A 14,778-nucleotide genomic window follows, 5' to 3' on the forward strand; every position below is an offset into this window, starting at 1 on the left:
TGAAATTTCAAAATTTTAGATATACTTTAAACTTATAGTTTATAATTTGAAGAGAAACTTCAATTATATATAGATAAAACTATATATTCATTATATTCTTAAATATATAGTTCATATTTTTTGAACACGGCGCTAACTCTAAACCTATGACAGTAGGACTCATGATGCTAAACTTGTAGAAAACTTATTTTGCAATAGAATGTGGTCATCTATAATATTAAATAAGTACAACAAGAAATCATGTATATACGTAGAAGGTAGCAATCAAATATTCTAAAGATTGTAGACATTGCGACACCAAGATAATTTGAGCCCTGGCTATAAGATGTGCAAATCCCATGGGATGACTATTGATTATTAAATAGTAGAATATTGGAATAGTCGGGTATATTAATTAATACTAGATCTTGACCCGCCCGACCGGGCGGGTATTTATTTTATGTTTTTTAATTTTATTTTAATATTAAATGATGTTTTATAATATTTAAATATAAATTTAAATTGGAATTTTTTTTTTTTATAATAAAAATTAAAATTAATTTTTTTGATATAAATTTTAAACTTTCTAATTAAAATAATATACAGGTGGGTCATAATTTTTTCCAATTCAAACATCTTTGCATCCCTCAAAAACAAAGAAAATAAATTTATAAATACATAAAATATATAACCATATTTGGAACTACAATTTCTATTAAAATAAATTTGTTGAAGAAAAATAATGTTGCGCTATTTTTGTTTATTTTTAGAGCTTGACCCGTGATATTATAAATATTTCTTTCACTTTAATTTTTTTCTCTGTACTAATAGTATACTATATATATATTTGTAAATTAAAATGTATTACATAATTGTTAATATAACATTTTAAAACATAACGATTTTATTTATTACTTTAAAATAATTATATTTTGTGATTTAATAGTTTATTATATCACAGTGTATCATATAAACAAATCCTATATTTATAACTAATTGGACTTATATATGGAAGTATTATGCTAATAATATATGAAACAAAATATTTTATATATTATTTATATGTTATATAAATTGATAATGATGTGTGAATTTTTATTTTATTATTTATTACTAATAAATATTAAAAATATTTAATATGTCAATGCGAAATATATTAGGAAATATATTTTGGTTAAGATTTTATTAAGAAAATCTATTATTTAAATTAGTAAACAACATTAAATGCTTAAATATATTATTTAAATTAGGAAAATGCAATCATACTTAGATATAACTTCATTTAATACCTCAGTGGCATGATAATGTAAATATAGTGAAAAAATAAGGGTTAATCTAATTTTGTACTTCTGTTTTAATAAAATAGATATATATATACGTAACTGGATACACTAGTTATTTTTTTTTGTTAAAGGATACAATGGTTATAAAACGCCAAAAAGGATTTAGTATGATGTTTCATTTTTATGTCATATTTTGTTCTTTAAAAATCACGTCCAAAATATATGAGGTTTATAAGCGTGAAAATGGTATATCAATAACATTCATCACACCAGCTGAGAGAATTAGACGAATTTAAAGTTGCGTAAGTACTTAATAATTTACATACACACGATTGAGGTGACTAAAAATAAAAGATGCGTGCCTATTGCATGTCGCCTTCAAAAATTAATGTTTTTTAAGTATGTGTAGCTTCGTCATACCTTCTTTTCTGTTCCGTTAACTAACTTAATTAGCTTGTTAAACAGGGTAACAAAATTAGCTTACTAATTTATGAACCCTTCCTTAGCTAAGAGTTTATAGATTCCATGAAGCAACTTGCTGGCATTGCACCTCGTGCATGGTCTTGTCACTTCTCTATAGGTTCCCGTATTCACATAATAGGATTCTTGTAATAGAACGTCTATTTATAATATATTCACAAAAAAAAATTACCCTTCCAACATCTAATTACGAAGAAAAAGATTAAGAAATCCTAGCCTCCCTAGCAGGTAACCATTCAATGTCTAGGTCTTGTTGATCTTATTTTCAGGGGAAGTAATAAGCATTTTTGGCTGTGAAGTGTGAAGTTTGGTTCTGTAGTAACTGATATCAATAAATAATTTGGGTAAAGTGAGCTAACGCTTTTACGTTTCGCTATTTAATGTAATCCCGTTTTACTATTGTATTTATGTTTCATAGAGATATTGAAAACTGTTTTGAGCGAACATCACTTATATTTCTGGAATAAGATTCTATCGTTGGATATACTAAGGGAAACCAATTCTTATTTTGCATAATTGGTTATACTTCCGTATATCTTATTGGTACGTTCCATTTGATTATAAGAAGGATTCAGTTTCACGTCACGCGTTCACACGATGTATCACTGCAATGCTACCAAGTTAAGATGTTGACGGAATTGAATTCGCTTCATTTTTTATCATGTGATTAATCTTGGATTAAGTTTTTTTTTATTTTGATAACAAATTCATAATGAAATAACATAGGGTGGAAGGAACTAATAATTAAATCAAATTTATTTATTTTCATTTACGTTCACTATATATGGAGACAGAAAAGATAAACGAAATCGACGAGGTTGAAGAGAAAAAAAGAAAAAGAGATAGCAAAATGGAATGGAAGAAGTGGTACTTAGACGTGATTCTTGTGCCATTAGCTCTTGTGATGATGCTTTGTTACCACATCTACTTATCCTTCATGGTTCGGACCCAGCCCTTCTCCACCGTCCTCGGCATTAACTCTCGCGGCCGCCGACTCTGGATTTCCGCTATGATCAAGGTTCTTATATATCCATCTCGATGGTGATCTTACCCAAATATATACAACCTTAATTCAAATGTCATAGTAATCTCGTGATTATCATCTTACTGATTAGAGTTTTGGTATGAGGAATAGACCGAACTCTTGATCGTGTGAAAACTAGTCTTGATTTTCAGCTTGAAATCCTATAATGCTGTAATCTCTTGCCAGCATGAATCTCTCAAAAACAAAATAATATTAAAACATAAAAAGTGAAGAGAGAAATGAGAAATGAGAATAGTTTTGCTCAGTTAAGATTTTTGAGAAACTCACATGCCAAATGGTTTATTTAAAAATATTAATCTTATTTTTAAAGAATATTTTTACTTAGAAATACAAGAGAGTGTTTCTCCATTAATGATGCCCTAAAATTTATATAAAATAAAGTTGTAATCTAATTACTTAAAAGCTATGTTTGTTGTATAATTTTGGCAGGAGAATCAGAAGATGAACATTTTAACGGTACAAACACTCCGTAACATAGTAATGGGAGCTACACTGATGGCTACGACCTGCATCCTCCTCTGTGCCGGTTTAGCCGCAGTCATAAGCAGCACTTACAGCATCAAGAAGCCCCTAAACGACGCCGTTTATGGTGCTCATGGAGATATCGCCATAGCCGTCAAGTACCTAACGATTCTCACAATCTTCATCTTTTCTTTCTTCTCTCATTCTCTCTCTATCCGCTTCCTTAACCAAGTCGCCATGCTCGTTAACATCCCTAACTTACACCCTAATCCTTCTGGTGACTTGTTCCTCACGTCTGAGTACGTCAGCGAGTTGTTTGACAAGGGTTTCTTTCTCAGCACGGTAGGCAACAGGTTGTTCTACGCAGGGTTTTCTCTGATGTTATGGATCTTTGGTCCCATCCTCGTGTTCTTGAGCGTTTTGGTGATGATGCTTACTCTTTATCACGTGGATTTTGTGTCACTCGGCAACAATAAAGAGAAACAACGTATAGTGGATTGTCCACGCGCCTCTGAGACTCCAAACGGTGGTGGTGATGATGCATAATACAATTCCATATGTGAAATTTTGGAAAACAATATGAAAATGATAATATACACATTTTTCAAATGTGAAAATGGTATATCTATCATCGCCTAAATAGTTAAACATGGTGATTTTAAGTATCACTACTTATTTTGTTATTCATAATGCATGTCATTACAAGAACTGAGCTCGAGTTTTATTATTTACTATAGTGAATCAGTACTGTAGATCGTAAATTTAAGAAAAAAAGAAAAAGAAAAAAAAAGAAGTTCTTTTGATTGGAATGTTCTAGTTAATGACTTTAAATAAATAATTTGGAATACTTTTGGATTCTATTTTCTGATCTAAATAACTTTTGGTTTTTTTTTTTAAGATACATTTCCTAGTCTTTTCTTTTTAATTGTTTTGTTATAAAATATTTTAGCTTTTTAAAGGAATCGCAGATCAAAAGAAAAGTTGTGTTACACCCAAAAGTTAATTCAACGTTATAGAGAAATAAAAGTATTTATAATGATGTATAAAAAATGGTCTTAGATCTGCTTTTCAAAAGCATAAGAATAAAAGTAAGAGAAAACAAAAGCATGAAAGAAGAGAAGAAGCATATATTGTGTTGCTAGTAACCGGAAAATTCCTTTTTTATAGTATTGTTGGTGAAAGGTGATGAATCATTTGTTATGGATCCATAGTATTAGTTATCAATTCAAAGAATATATTGACAGTCTCGGGCTACCTTAGTTAGTCTTCTCTAGTTAAAGGATTTAGGTTATCATTAGCATATAATTGGTACTATATAACCTTCTATAAAACTGTTGACAGAGCTTAAGATCTCTCTCTCTTTTTTTAAGGCTTTGCTTTACTATTCTCTTTTGTTATTGCTGTCACAAAAGTAAAAGATTTGAATGACAAAAGCAGTTTTGATTTTGCTTCACCACTAAGAAGCTTTTTCAACTTTAGTAAAGAAGAGAGAGTGTTATATAAAGAAGATGTCTATCACAACTTACTCTTCCCCTCCTCTCTTTTCCCACCAAATTTCATATAGAGAGAAAAAAAAAATGGATGGTCACACAGCTAAAGACACTGGTATGAAGAGAAGTGCTTCTGAGTTGGCTCTACAAGAGTATCTCACTAAGGTCTTGTCTTCCTCTGCTTTATCAAGACAAGAATCTAGTCTTGACACAAACCCTCTAGACCCTTCTTTTGTTCCCATGAACAAGGTTAGTCTTTCTTCAGTTGTCACTGTTATTAGATCCACAGATTGTAGTATAGAGTCTTGGCATTTCTTTTTGGTTGCAGGATCACACTGGTGAGGTAAGAGATAGTCATTTGTTATCTGAGAGCTTGATTCCAGCTGGATTTTTACTTGATGCACAGTCCTCAATATGCGGTATGTGCAGGTCTCTTTGATTTGAGCTCCATGTGTTCTTTGTAACAAAGTGTTGTTAGAGTAATAATTTTTTCATTTTTATGGCTCTTATCTGCAAAGAAAATCTGTCAGCTGATAGTCCAGTATCAGCTAATAAACCTGAGGTAAGGAGGAGAGCTCGGAGAACCGCGAGTGTATCTACTCATGATCGTTCAGATGAAGAAGATGCAGAGACAGAAGCTGGCCAATCTGAAATGACTAATGATCCCAATGCTCTAAAACGTATGAGAAGGTATGTTGTTGCAAATGGAATACAAAGTTTAGATGTGTTCATTTACTTTCTTTTTCTGTGATGTGAAACTCAGGATGTACTCAAACAGAGAATCCGCAAGGCGGTCAAGGAGAAGGAAGCAAGAACAGTTGGCAGATCTTGAATCTCAGGTTGATTCTTTGAAAGGAGAGAACTCAACACTGTATAAGCAGCTCATTGACGCAACTCAACTGTTTCGTAGTGCTGGAACAAATAACAGAATCCTAAAATCAGATGTTGAAACTCTCAGAATCAAGGTATCATCCATCACCTTGAACGACTTAATAAAGTGAAATGTGCTAATTTTAAGTAGCTTACAGGTGAAACTAGCAGAAGATTTGGTAGCTAGAGGGTCCTTCACTAGCAGCTTGAATCAGCTTCTGCAAACTCATCTACGTCCATCACCACAGTCTACCAACAGTCTGCACTACACAGGAAGTACCTCACCCGCCGTTACAGTCCACAGCGACCAATCTATGCTACCTGGAATCACACTTTCTGGACAGAACTCAAGCACTGGACTTGGTAATGTTTCCAGCGAAGCTGTTAGCTGCGTCTCAGACATCTGGCCATGACCCTCTTCTTCACAATATGTAACGATCACTCTGAAACTTTCATGTATGTGTTATCATTATAAAACTAGAAACATTTATATTCGTTATTGAACGCAAGTTTCTTTTACAAGCCTCTCTTTTTCCCCCAGTTACATATACATCAACTTAGAAAAACGAAAACAATAGACATCAGGTTTGGGTATAAAACATATACTTTTAATCCAGAAAATGATAATATTGGGTTATAGATGTGTATGTATAAAATGTATTAAATACATTACATTCCACTGATCATTACACTATACTTTCCAGCAATGTCTATAAGCTATATATCTGAGGTGATTCTAAGGACCACTTTTATATGTTGTAACATGAGCAGACAAAACTTACATAGAAAACCAACCTTAGTTGATTACAGGATCCATACCACTTGAAAGAGAGAAGTCCTTAGGCAAGGGGATATTTAACTCTGAGCAAACCAACCTGATAATATTACCCGTAACACCTCCCATAGACATCTTGTTGAGCGTTATTGCAATGGAAAATCTGTTTTCGATGTCACAGAAGCCTGTTGATCCTCCCAACCCCGAATGTCCAAAACCAACTAGAGACCCATCTTGTGAAGTGACGCGCTTAAAACCAAGTCCAAACTTCCCATCAGGAAGTACTAAGCCACTATAGTCTCCAGTGCCCATAAAAGCATCATGGATCTTTGAATTGCTAAACATATTGTGAATATCATCTTGTTGATCATTGCTGCTGATCTCAGTTTTGCCAGCAGAACTGCTAGTATCATTGACTAGCCTGGCTAAACTTTCTGTATTTGACTCTCTGCCGTCATAGAGCCTCTTCTCTTTATGATCTTTTGGTTTAAGCTTTTCTGTAGCTGCCATCTCCTTACCCTTTCTCTTTTTCGTTGCGTCATTTACCGATGAGAATTTCGGAACGTGGGTGTGGCTGCCAAGTGGTGGCTGGGATAAAGAGGAATGTGGCGGTGGCACTCGACCGCCATCTACTAAGGCTGCATAGTAACGAGCAAGAGCGCGAGCCGAGCAATGTCCATTAGCTGCAGGGATTGTAGCTCTACGCACATTCAATGTGTTAAATAAGACTGGCACGTTGCTTGCAATTTGAAAGATCTTCACAGGCTGAAATGTCGAAGGAAGCTCAGGCTGACTAGCAATGGAAGGAAGCTTGTTTAGTTCGTCGGTGTCCAGCGTCAATGTGGCAAGCCGAGATTCAACACCTACAAAAAAATTGAGACGTCAGATAGTTCTTAACAAAGCTGGTAGCCTAATTTATAATGTTTTGTTATTCACCTGGGGGGATACCAACGTACAGTTCTCCATCAATCTTTAAAGGTTTTACAATGGATTCTTCAAGGATCTCTTGAAATTTCTTTCCAGAAGCATACTGTTTCAAGATTGACATCAACAAAGTAAAGAGCCTTGCTTGTGTTTTAGGCTTAAATACACAGGTTAACAATAAATGACATGATTAGTTTACCTCAAGGATTCCACCACATAGCCATCCAAACGTGAGATAGTGATAAGTCTGCTGACTGCCAGGCTCTGTTTCAGGTGATGAATTAGCAATCCGTTTCAAACATTCATCCCAGTCACAAATAAGCAGAGGATTTTCTCCTATAGGGTCAAAGGCACTGTGCAGCCCAGACGTATGGTTAAGCACATGATGGACCTGATACACAATACGACACAAATAAAAAGCAATATCTCATGAATATTGCAACTTGATTACAATGACAGTGTAACTCATTATACCTTTATGCTCTCTTTTCCATTTGATCCAAACCCTGGCCATATATCTCCTACAGTCTGGTCAAACTGGAGTTTTCTGCATCATTAAAAACTAAACATTACTAACGTTTGAATAAACATGAGTTCTGCAAACGAGATAATGGAACTAATAATGAGACCAATATGTAAGAATTGGAGCTGATTAAAAATCTCGGATGCATGAAAAGACCACAAGGAAACTTTTGCAAGCTTGTAATGTTGTCACCCACCTATTGTCGACAAGCCAGTGTATCATGCCGGCAGTGACACCTTTTGTCACAGAGAAAACAGGAAACAAACTATCGGGTTGAACTGGACGAGGATCATATCTTCCAAGTACTCCAGCAGCAGTGTCAATAATGACTTTCCCATCTTTATATGCACATACCTACATAAACATGGCCGAGTTAGAAAACACGTAGAAACATAATGAACGCTGCCTGCAAGCCATATGGTAAAAGAGTGTTTCCCACCTGAATTCCAAGTATTTTCTGGATACTCCCAAGTTCAATAAGCAGCTTCCTCAGTTTGGACTCTACATCGGAATGGACAGGCGAGTCATGTATCCAAGAAGTGTCTACAGTTGGTCCTCGACTGATACTCCTGCAAAGTCACATTATGCTCCTACGAGGCATATCACAAGGAGAAGATAAAATGAGCTGCAAAAACTCCAAGGGGTCTTACCCCAACAGAACAGATTCGGCAAATGGTCTCATGATGTCCAGATAAACGATCCGAACGTTCATAATTGATGAAAGTCCTAAATAGTCGACAAGTAAAACAAACAGTAAATTACTATGAATAAGCAAATTCCTTTTGATGTAATGAGGTAAAATAGTATGATTCACACACCATACCTCTGAGTAGATTAATGACCCTTGCAAAAATGACAATATCGCCAGGAAATGCATCTACCTGTATCAAATGGTTTCATCTAGATAAAGTTGGCCATTAACAAGGCTTATACATACTTGAAAGAAATTTAGGCCTACCGGATTGAAGCGTTTAACTTCTTTCGGGGTGAGCTGCATCTTTTCCTGTATAACTTTCATATTTTGCGTTCTTTGATCGTTCAAGGATTTCAGAGTTTTCTATAAAGAGAGATATCGGTAAGAGCAGATCCACTAAAGTTACCCAAAAGAGAAAGCAAGGTTATGAGACGAAGAAGTAAAATTTACTAACCAGAGCTTCATCTGATGGAGTTGAAGATCGGAAGAAGAGACTTGCCACACTCATTGCCTGGTCTGGCAGATCGAGCCGCAGCTTCAGTCCCATTTCTGCAAAGGCAGACAAGAGCGCCACTTGGTCTCCCTGTTACATTAAGTGGTTAAAACCCAAACTATGACCAACCTATAGTTTTACAAACATGTAATATTCAAATGACCAGAGCATAATTGGTTCAGTTTTTTTTTTTTTTTTGATGTTCATTCAATTATTTAATACGTTTAAATTTTGTTAACGAACATTTCCATCATTCTAATATCCCACAAAAAAATATTTGGTTAAGACAGGTTAAAGAAAGAGAGTGTGTTGCATAAACTTTACAAACCTCTGCTGATGCTAGAAACATCTTGGCCAGTGCTTGTTTCAAGGGATGTGTAAGTTTCTTCGTAAGCCCAAAATCAAGTAAAATAGGGCGATGTGGTGGTTCCTTACTAACAAGAAAATTTCCTGCAAAAAGAGTACAAGTATATGAGAACTAGATGTCTAAGCAAGCATGGTGGTTACAAGACAGAAGAAAATGATTTGCAAACTCCAGACAGAAGTTTCTTGTCAAAGACCATACCTGGATGAGGGTCACCGTTGAAAAACCCATCAACATATATCTGGTGGGCATATGCACGAGTGATCTCTTCAACGATTTTTTGTTTATCCACACCAAAAGCATCTAGAGATTCCACATCATTCAAGCGTATTCCATCCATGTACTCAAGAATGAGCACACTCTCAGACGACTGTCATTTAGAGTAACAAAGGAGAAGTGAGACATAAGTAGCAGGAAAAAAAGAAGAAGAAATGAGCAGCTTTCAGCTTCTAAAGTCATCAATTTGCAATGCTGCATGCATCTAAGTCTGCACAGATTATCTGAGACAATCTGTGTTACAGAGTGGCTACATTCGTCCACTATGCAATCTTTAAGCAATATCATATTATATATAGAAAGCGTGCTGCGTCAGAGAAACAATAATACAGCATTACCAACAGTCTTTTGTGATTCTCATTAAGAGGATTAGTGTTTCCATCATAGACTTAGGATTGCATATGAACATTTTTAATGTCCGTGCACTTCAGAGTAAGAAAAGAGCACTAGAGATAAGAACCTGAATTATATCTGGAATTAAGACATCAACCCGATTGTCACTTCTAACTTCATCATTTGTCTTCTTGCACCCAAGATTCCTGGATACGGTTCTAGTATTTTCTGCGGTTGAGAAACAGAACAAAAAGGGAAAAATTTCAGAAATGCAGTTATCAGTGACGTGCAAGCATTAACCTCTAGGAAAGGAATTCAGACACACAATATACTGCCCTTTTGGCCATGTTGTTATCTCGACACACAATAAAAATAAAGTGTGACTAAATTGGTAAGATTATGCATAATCCAACATTAAAAAAAAATTGACAACCTAACTACGCAATAAAGATTAACAGAGATGAATATACATCCAGCAACGTCTATCTCAGAATCACTATCCCATCTCAAAAACTTGATCATAGAAGGAGATGAAAAGCAAGCTTTTGTGCATATTTAAGACTATTAATTAGCTATGCAAGTTGGTGCACAAAAAAAAAACTATGCAAGTGAAGCATACCAGCTTCAATATTGAAGTCTAGTTCTCTTGGAGCTTCCTTGCACCATTCATCTATCATGGGATTAAAATTGTACTGTGGTTCTGCCCAAGCAATCCAGTCAACGATGGACTTTGCATTCTTCAAGTCCTGTTAAGAAACGATTAGAGAAAAGTGGTTGGGAAATTTTTCAACAGTCATCTGAAACGCTTCAAAACAATACAAAAAGATCTGACCTCCAAAATAATCTCTCTAATGCCATTATGCTGAACTTTAACAACCACATCCTGGCCATTAGCTAGAGTAGCACGATGAACCTGTGCTATCTACAAAACAGAGAGCTCACTATCAAAAAAAAAAAAAAGTACGCGAGCTGTGGGCTTGAAGATACACGTGCAACACACGCAGAAGCAGACTTCAGGAGATTACCGAAGCAGTTGCCAAAGGTTCGTCAGAAAAATCGGTGAACAAAACTTCCATGGAGTGCCCAAGTTCTCTTTCAATGGTTCGACAAACCTGAGAAAACAATGTAGCCACACATCAGAGAACATCAAAACCAGATATTAAAAACAACATTTGTCTTATGAAGCTTTTGATTAAACAACCTCCTGCAAAGGGCGAGGAGGTAGAGAGTCCTGCAACTGAGTGAGAAGAGAGATATAAGCCTGAGGAAGAACATCAGCACGAGTGGATAGATACTGCCCCATCTTCACCCACAGCCCTTCCAACTCCACGATCAGATTCAACACTCGCTTGGCATTACGTTCATGAGCTTTCTCCCACAAAGCAGGAACTTTAGACTTCTTAATCCACTTCTCTCTCTGCTGAACACTCTTCACTCACCACACAAACAAAACAAACAAACAAAAACAAAAAAAAGTTAAGACCTTTCAATACACATTAATTAAACAAACAATCAAAACAGAAAGAAATTCAAAAAAAGCTTTATACCTTATAATCAAGGTAAATGATTATAGCTAAAGAGAAGACTTTCATCCTCCTTCTGTAAATGTTTCCCCAACCCATTGATACAAACTTACTCCACACTCTCTGTATACTTGCTATCAGTCTGACGAAATACGATAACACCACCGACCACCACCGATTGTTCTACAGAACCAAATTCACAAAAAGAGAGATCCTTTCGATTATAAATTCGCAAACTACAGATTACCCAGATCGTGAAATTGAGAAATTGGAAAAAAAAAGTTACCTGGGATGATGAACCAGAAGTGTTCCTGCGAAATTGCGAGTTCCTCATATAAGAAAAAACAGAATCAGATTCGTCAATTAGATTACTCAATTTATCATTTTTGGAAAAGTAGGTGAGAGAGCAGCTTTAACGTAAGAGCTTGACAAAATCTACAAAAAAAAAAAAGAAACGCGTCATGCTTTATATATTTTTTCTGGCGTTGAGTGTCTCGTGTCGTTGAGAGGATACAAAAAGTAAAAGGAAAGAGTCCCCGCGAAGTAATGAATCTGGAACCGCAGATTCTTATGGGACCCATACAGATTCTGTTTGGGCTTTTTTTTGTTTTCATGCGTCATAGGCCCATTACGCCATGTTTTGATGATCCTAAATGGGCCACGTATCTCCTCCGCTCGGTTTAGAGTCTCTACGTTCACCTAATCCACACCAATCACGCGAGATGCGTTTACTACCCACATCATATAAAAACCATACATGCCACATGAATGTGTGTTTATTGATCATGTCATCTAATACTACTCTACGTAAATTATTAAGTATGTATTGTATTATCTCATACCAATTTTCCACCCAATAAATGCTACTACATATATGTTTGATTATATATGGGTAGAGATTTATACATACAGTATATGGTTGATTATTTATGGTTAGAGATTTAAAAATATGTTAACTGAAATTATAATACAATCACACACTTTTAAATATAGTTGGATTTTATAGAATTGGAAGTAATTGCATATTTAGTTCTGACCAATATTGTCAGTCGGGTTTATTAAATTAACTACAGTTATGAAAAACTAGGCAATTCAATATTTGCAACCATATACCGGGGGTAACATGTCAAACCACAATCTCATGCAGTGCAATAGTACTGCTGAACAAAGACAAAAAATTATATTCGGTTTTAAGTAATTAAGAATTATCATATCATATGATATCATATCTCACATATATATAAATAGCTAATAACTCACTTTGGGAAGCATTAAACTATACAAAAAGTTGAAGTAACCTTAAAAAAAACATGGTTTCATCAATGCCACACCTTCTCCTTATTCTTCTCTTCACTCTACTTACTCACAACTCTAGCCTTGAAGATGATCTCTCCATCGAACAACCAAACGGTTTCTTCTTACCCTTCGAGTCCAATCTCTACGTCGAAGTCACCGTTGGGACCCCAACGCGAAACTTCAACCTCAAGCTAGACTCATCCACACATCTCACATTCCTCGAATGCGACCCTTGCGATGATGATGAACACCAATGCTCCCTCTCCGACACAACCCGACGATACGACCGAAAATCCTCCACCACTTTCTCACCAATCTCCTGCACCAACTCTTCTCTATGTCCTATCCTCTCCCCTAATGCCACTACCCACGATAACACAACAACACCAGGAACAACCACTTCTCTTTCTCTTCTTTGCACTCCTTCCAACTCCTGTCGCTACGATGTCTCTTCTTTCAGCGCTGGCTACCTCGTTTCCGACACCCTCCAGTTGACTTCCTCCATCACCGACCAAGAAAACTCTCTCTCCGTAGTTCGTGGGTTTGTCTTTGGCTGCGGGACTAGCAATCGTGTGACGCCGGAGGACGACGGAGGTGGCGTCGACGGGAGAGTGAGTCTAACCACTCATCATTTATCACTCCTTTCTCAGCTTCGCGTCACGAGATTTTCTCACTGTTTATGGCCTTCCTCCGCCGGCTCTCGTAACTACATTCGTCTCGGATCAGCGGCTGAGTTCGGCGGCGATATGATGTTGGTTCCAATGTTAGATACGACGGAGACGAACTCTTACTCGTATCACATTCCTCTCCTCGGGATCAGTCTTGAGGAACAGAGGTATGAACATATTTTGGTCATATTTTGTTTGTTAAAACGTAGCTAGCATGGAGTTTATCAAACAAATAATAGAAAACGTAAGGGCTACATGATTTAACTTAACAGAAACTTCCGCGAGTCGCATGTCTTATAATCACATATCCATTTACATTGTTTTTTTTGTTTTTTTTTTGAAACCTTCCATTTACATTGTTGCAATATATATATCTAGGTTGTATTTTGTTTCTGTAAGAAATAGAATATAGCTCTTGACAAATGTTAGAAAAAAATGAATAAAATTCTTAAAATTCTACCTTTCAGATTGCAACCACAAACTTACACGTTTTATAACTATAATTTATACAAATATATATATAGTTAAAAATGAATTACGTTTATAAATTTTATTTAATATTTTGAATAAATAAAATTTGAGACTACCAAGCCTTTTTTTTTCTTTTCTTTTTCTCTGTGGATTATTCACGAACAATTATTTACTTAGAATGAGAAGCAACGAGACTAGTACAATAGCAGTAGACATTGGCACGTACTATACGCGTCTAGAGGCATCACTCTACGAGAAGGTGAAGGAAGAGCTAATGACGCAGATTGGACCAACGGTTGCATATGAAGTGAACGACCTAATGTGTTTCACAACCGAGGTTGGCTTAGAGATAGAGTCATTACCCATAGTCACTTTACATCTTCAAGGGTTCAACTTCACGATCTCAAACAAAGGACTTTATCTCCGAGACAGCCCTTCTTCTTTTTGCACGGCTTTGGTCAGATCGACCATGGAGGATGAGAAGAATGTGCTTGGAGCATCAGGACTTGTTGATTATGTAGTTGGCTATGACACTTCAGATAGGGTGCTTGCCTTTCAACAAAGAGATTGTTTAGCGGATTTTGTTGATGGTATTTAGTAGTCTTAGTTTTTTTTTTTTTTTTTTTTTTTTTTTTTTTTTTTTTTTTTTAGTAGTCTTAGTTTTAATTAGTCTCTTTATAACATAAATAGTTGTTTTCCAAATATTTGAAATCGAGGGTGGTTTTCATCATTTCCGTAGCATATTTTTATACATTATCATTACAAGACATTGGTGAATATTTTACTGCCCCATCTTGTGACGCAGAGTACTGCACATGATATAAATTTG

General features: G+C 35.6%; 4 protein-coding genes across 4 annotated transcripts; 3 read left to right on the plus strand and 1 right to left on the minus strand.

Annotated features, from left to right (window-relative positions):
- Positions 1 to 2,504: 2,504 nt before the first annotated feature.
- On the plus strand, positions 2,505 to 3,996 carry LOC108852272 (uncharacterized). Its single transcript, XM_018625779.2, has 2 exons — positions 2,505 to 2,760; positions 3,217 to 3,996. The coding sequence occupies exons 1-2, from the start codon at positions 2,527 to 2,529 to the stop codon at positions 3,793 to 3,795; spliced, it is 813 nt and encodes a 270-aa protein (XP_018481281.2). The 5' UTR covers positions 2,505 to 2,526; the 3' UTR covers positions 3,796 to 3,996.
- Positions 3,997 to 4,742: 746 nt separating this feature from the next.
- On the plus strand, positions 4,743 to 6,131 carry LOC108854775 (basic leucine zipper 9). Its single transcript, XM_018628426.2, has 5 exons — positions 4,743 to 4,988; positions 5,068 to 5,158; positions 5,258 to 5,429; positions 5,503 to 5,704; positions 5,768 to 6,131. Exons 1-5 carry the CDS (start codon positions 4,758 to 4,760, stop codon positions 6,020 to 6,022), a joined length of 951 nt encoding a protein of 316 aa, XP_018483928.2. The 5' UTR covers positions 4,743 to 4,757; the 3' UTR covers positions 6,023 to 6,131.
- A 59-nt stretch (positions 6,132 to 6,190) lies between these two features.
- On the minus strand, positions 6,191 to 12,011 carry LOC108854774 (uncharacterized). Its single transcript, XM_018628425.2, has 19 exons — positions 11,801 to 12,011; positions 11,539 to 11,697; positions 11,193 to 11,420; positions 11,017 to 11,103; positions 10,824 to 10,913; positions 10,611 to 10,737; positions 10,119 to 10,219; positions 9,584 to 9,752; positions 9,347 to 9,468; positions 8,980 to 9,108; positions 8,790 to 8,888; positions 8,655 to 8,712; positions 8,482 to 8,557; positions 8,271 to 8,400; positions 8,028 to 8,185; positions 7,783 to 7,855; positions 7,508 to 7,699; positions 7,321 to 7,414; positions 6,191 to 7,247 (listed from the first exon to the last, which is right to left on the minus strand). Exons 1-19 carry the CDS (start codon positions 11,846 to 11,848, stop codon positions 6,406 to 6,408), a joined length of 2,982 nt encoding a protein of 993 aa, XP_018483927.1. The 5' UTR covers positions 11,849 to 12,011; the 3' UTR covers positions 6,191 to 6,405.
- A 774-nt stretch (positions 12,012 to 12,785) lies between these two features.
- On the plus strand, positions 12,786 to 14,567 carry LOC108852750 (probable aspartic protease At2g35615). The gene is made up of 2 exons (XM_018626237.2): positions 12,786 to 13,645; positions 14,127 to 14,567. Exons 1-2 carry the CDS (start codon positions 12,825 to 12,827, stop codon positions 14,545 to 14,547), a joined length of 1,242 nt encoding a protein of 413 aa, XP_018481739.1. The 5' UTR covers positions 12,786 to 12,824; the 3' UTR covers positions 14,548 to 14,567.
- Positions 14,568 to 14,778: the final 211 nt, after the last annotated feature.

The sequence above is a fragment of the Raphanus sativus genome, chromosome 4 (assembly GCF_000801105.2).
Source record: "Raphanus sativus cultivar WK10039 chromosome 4, ASM80110v3, whole genome shotgun sequence".
Taxonomy (NCBI): Eukaryota; Viridiplantae; Streptophyta; class Magnoliopsida; order Brassicales; family Brassicaceae; genus Raphanus; species Raphanus sativus.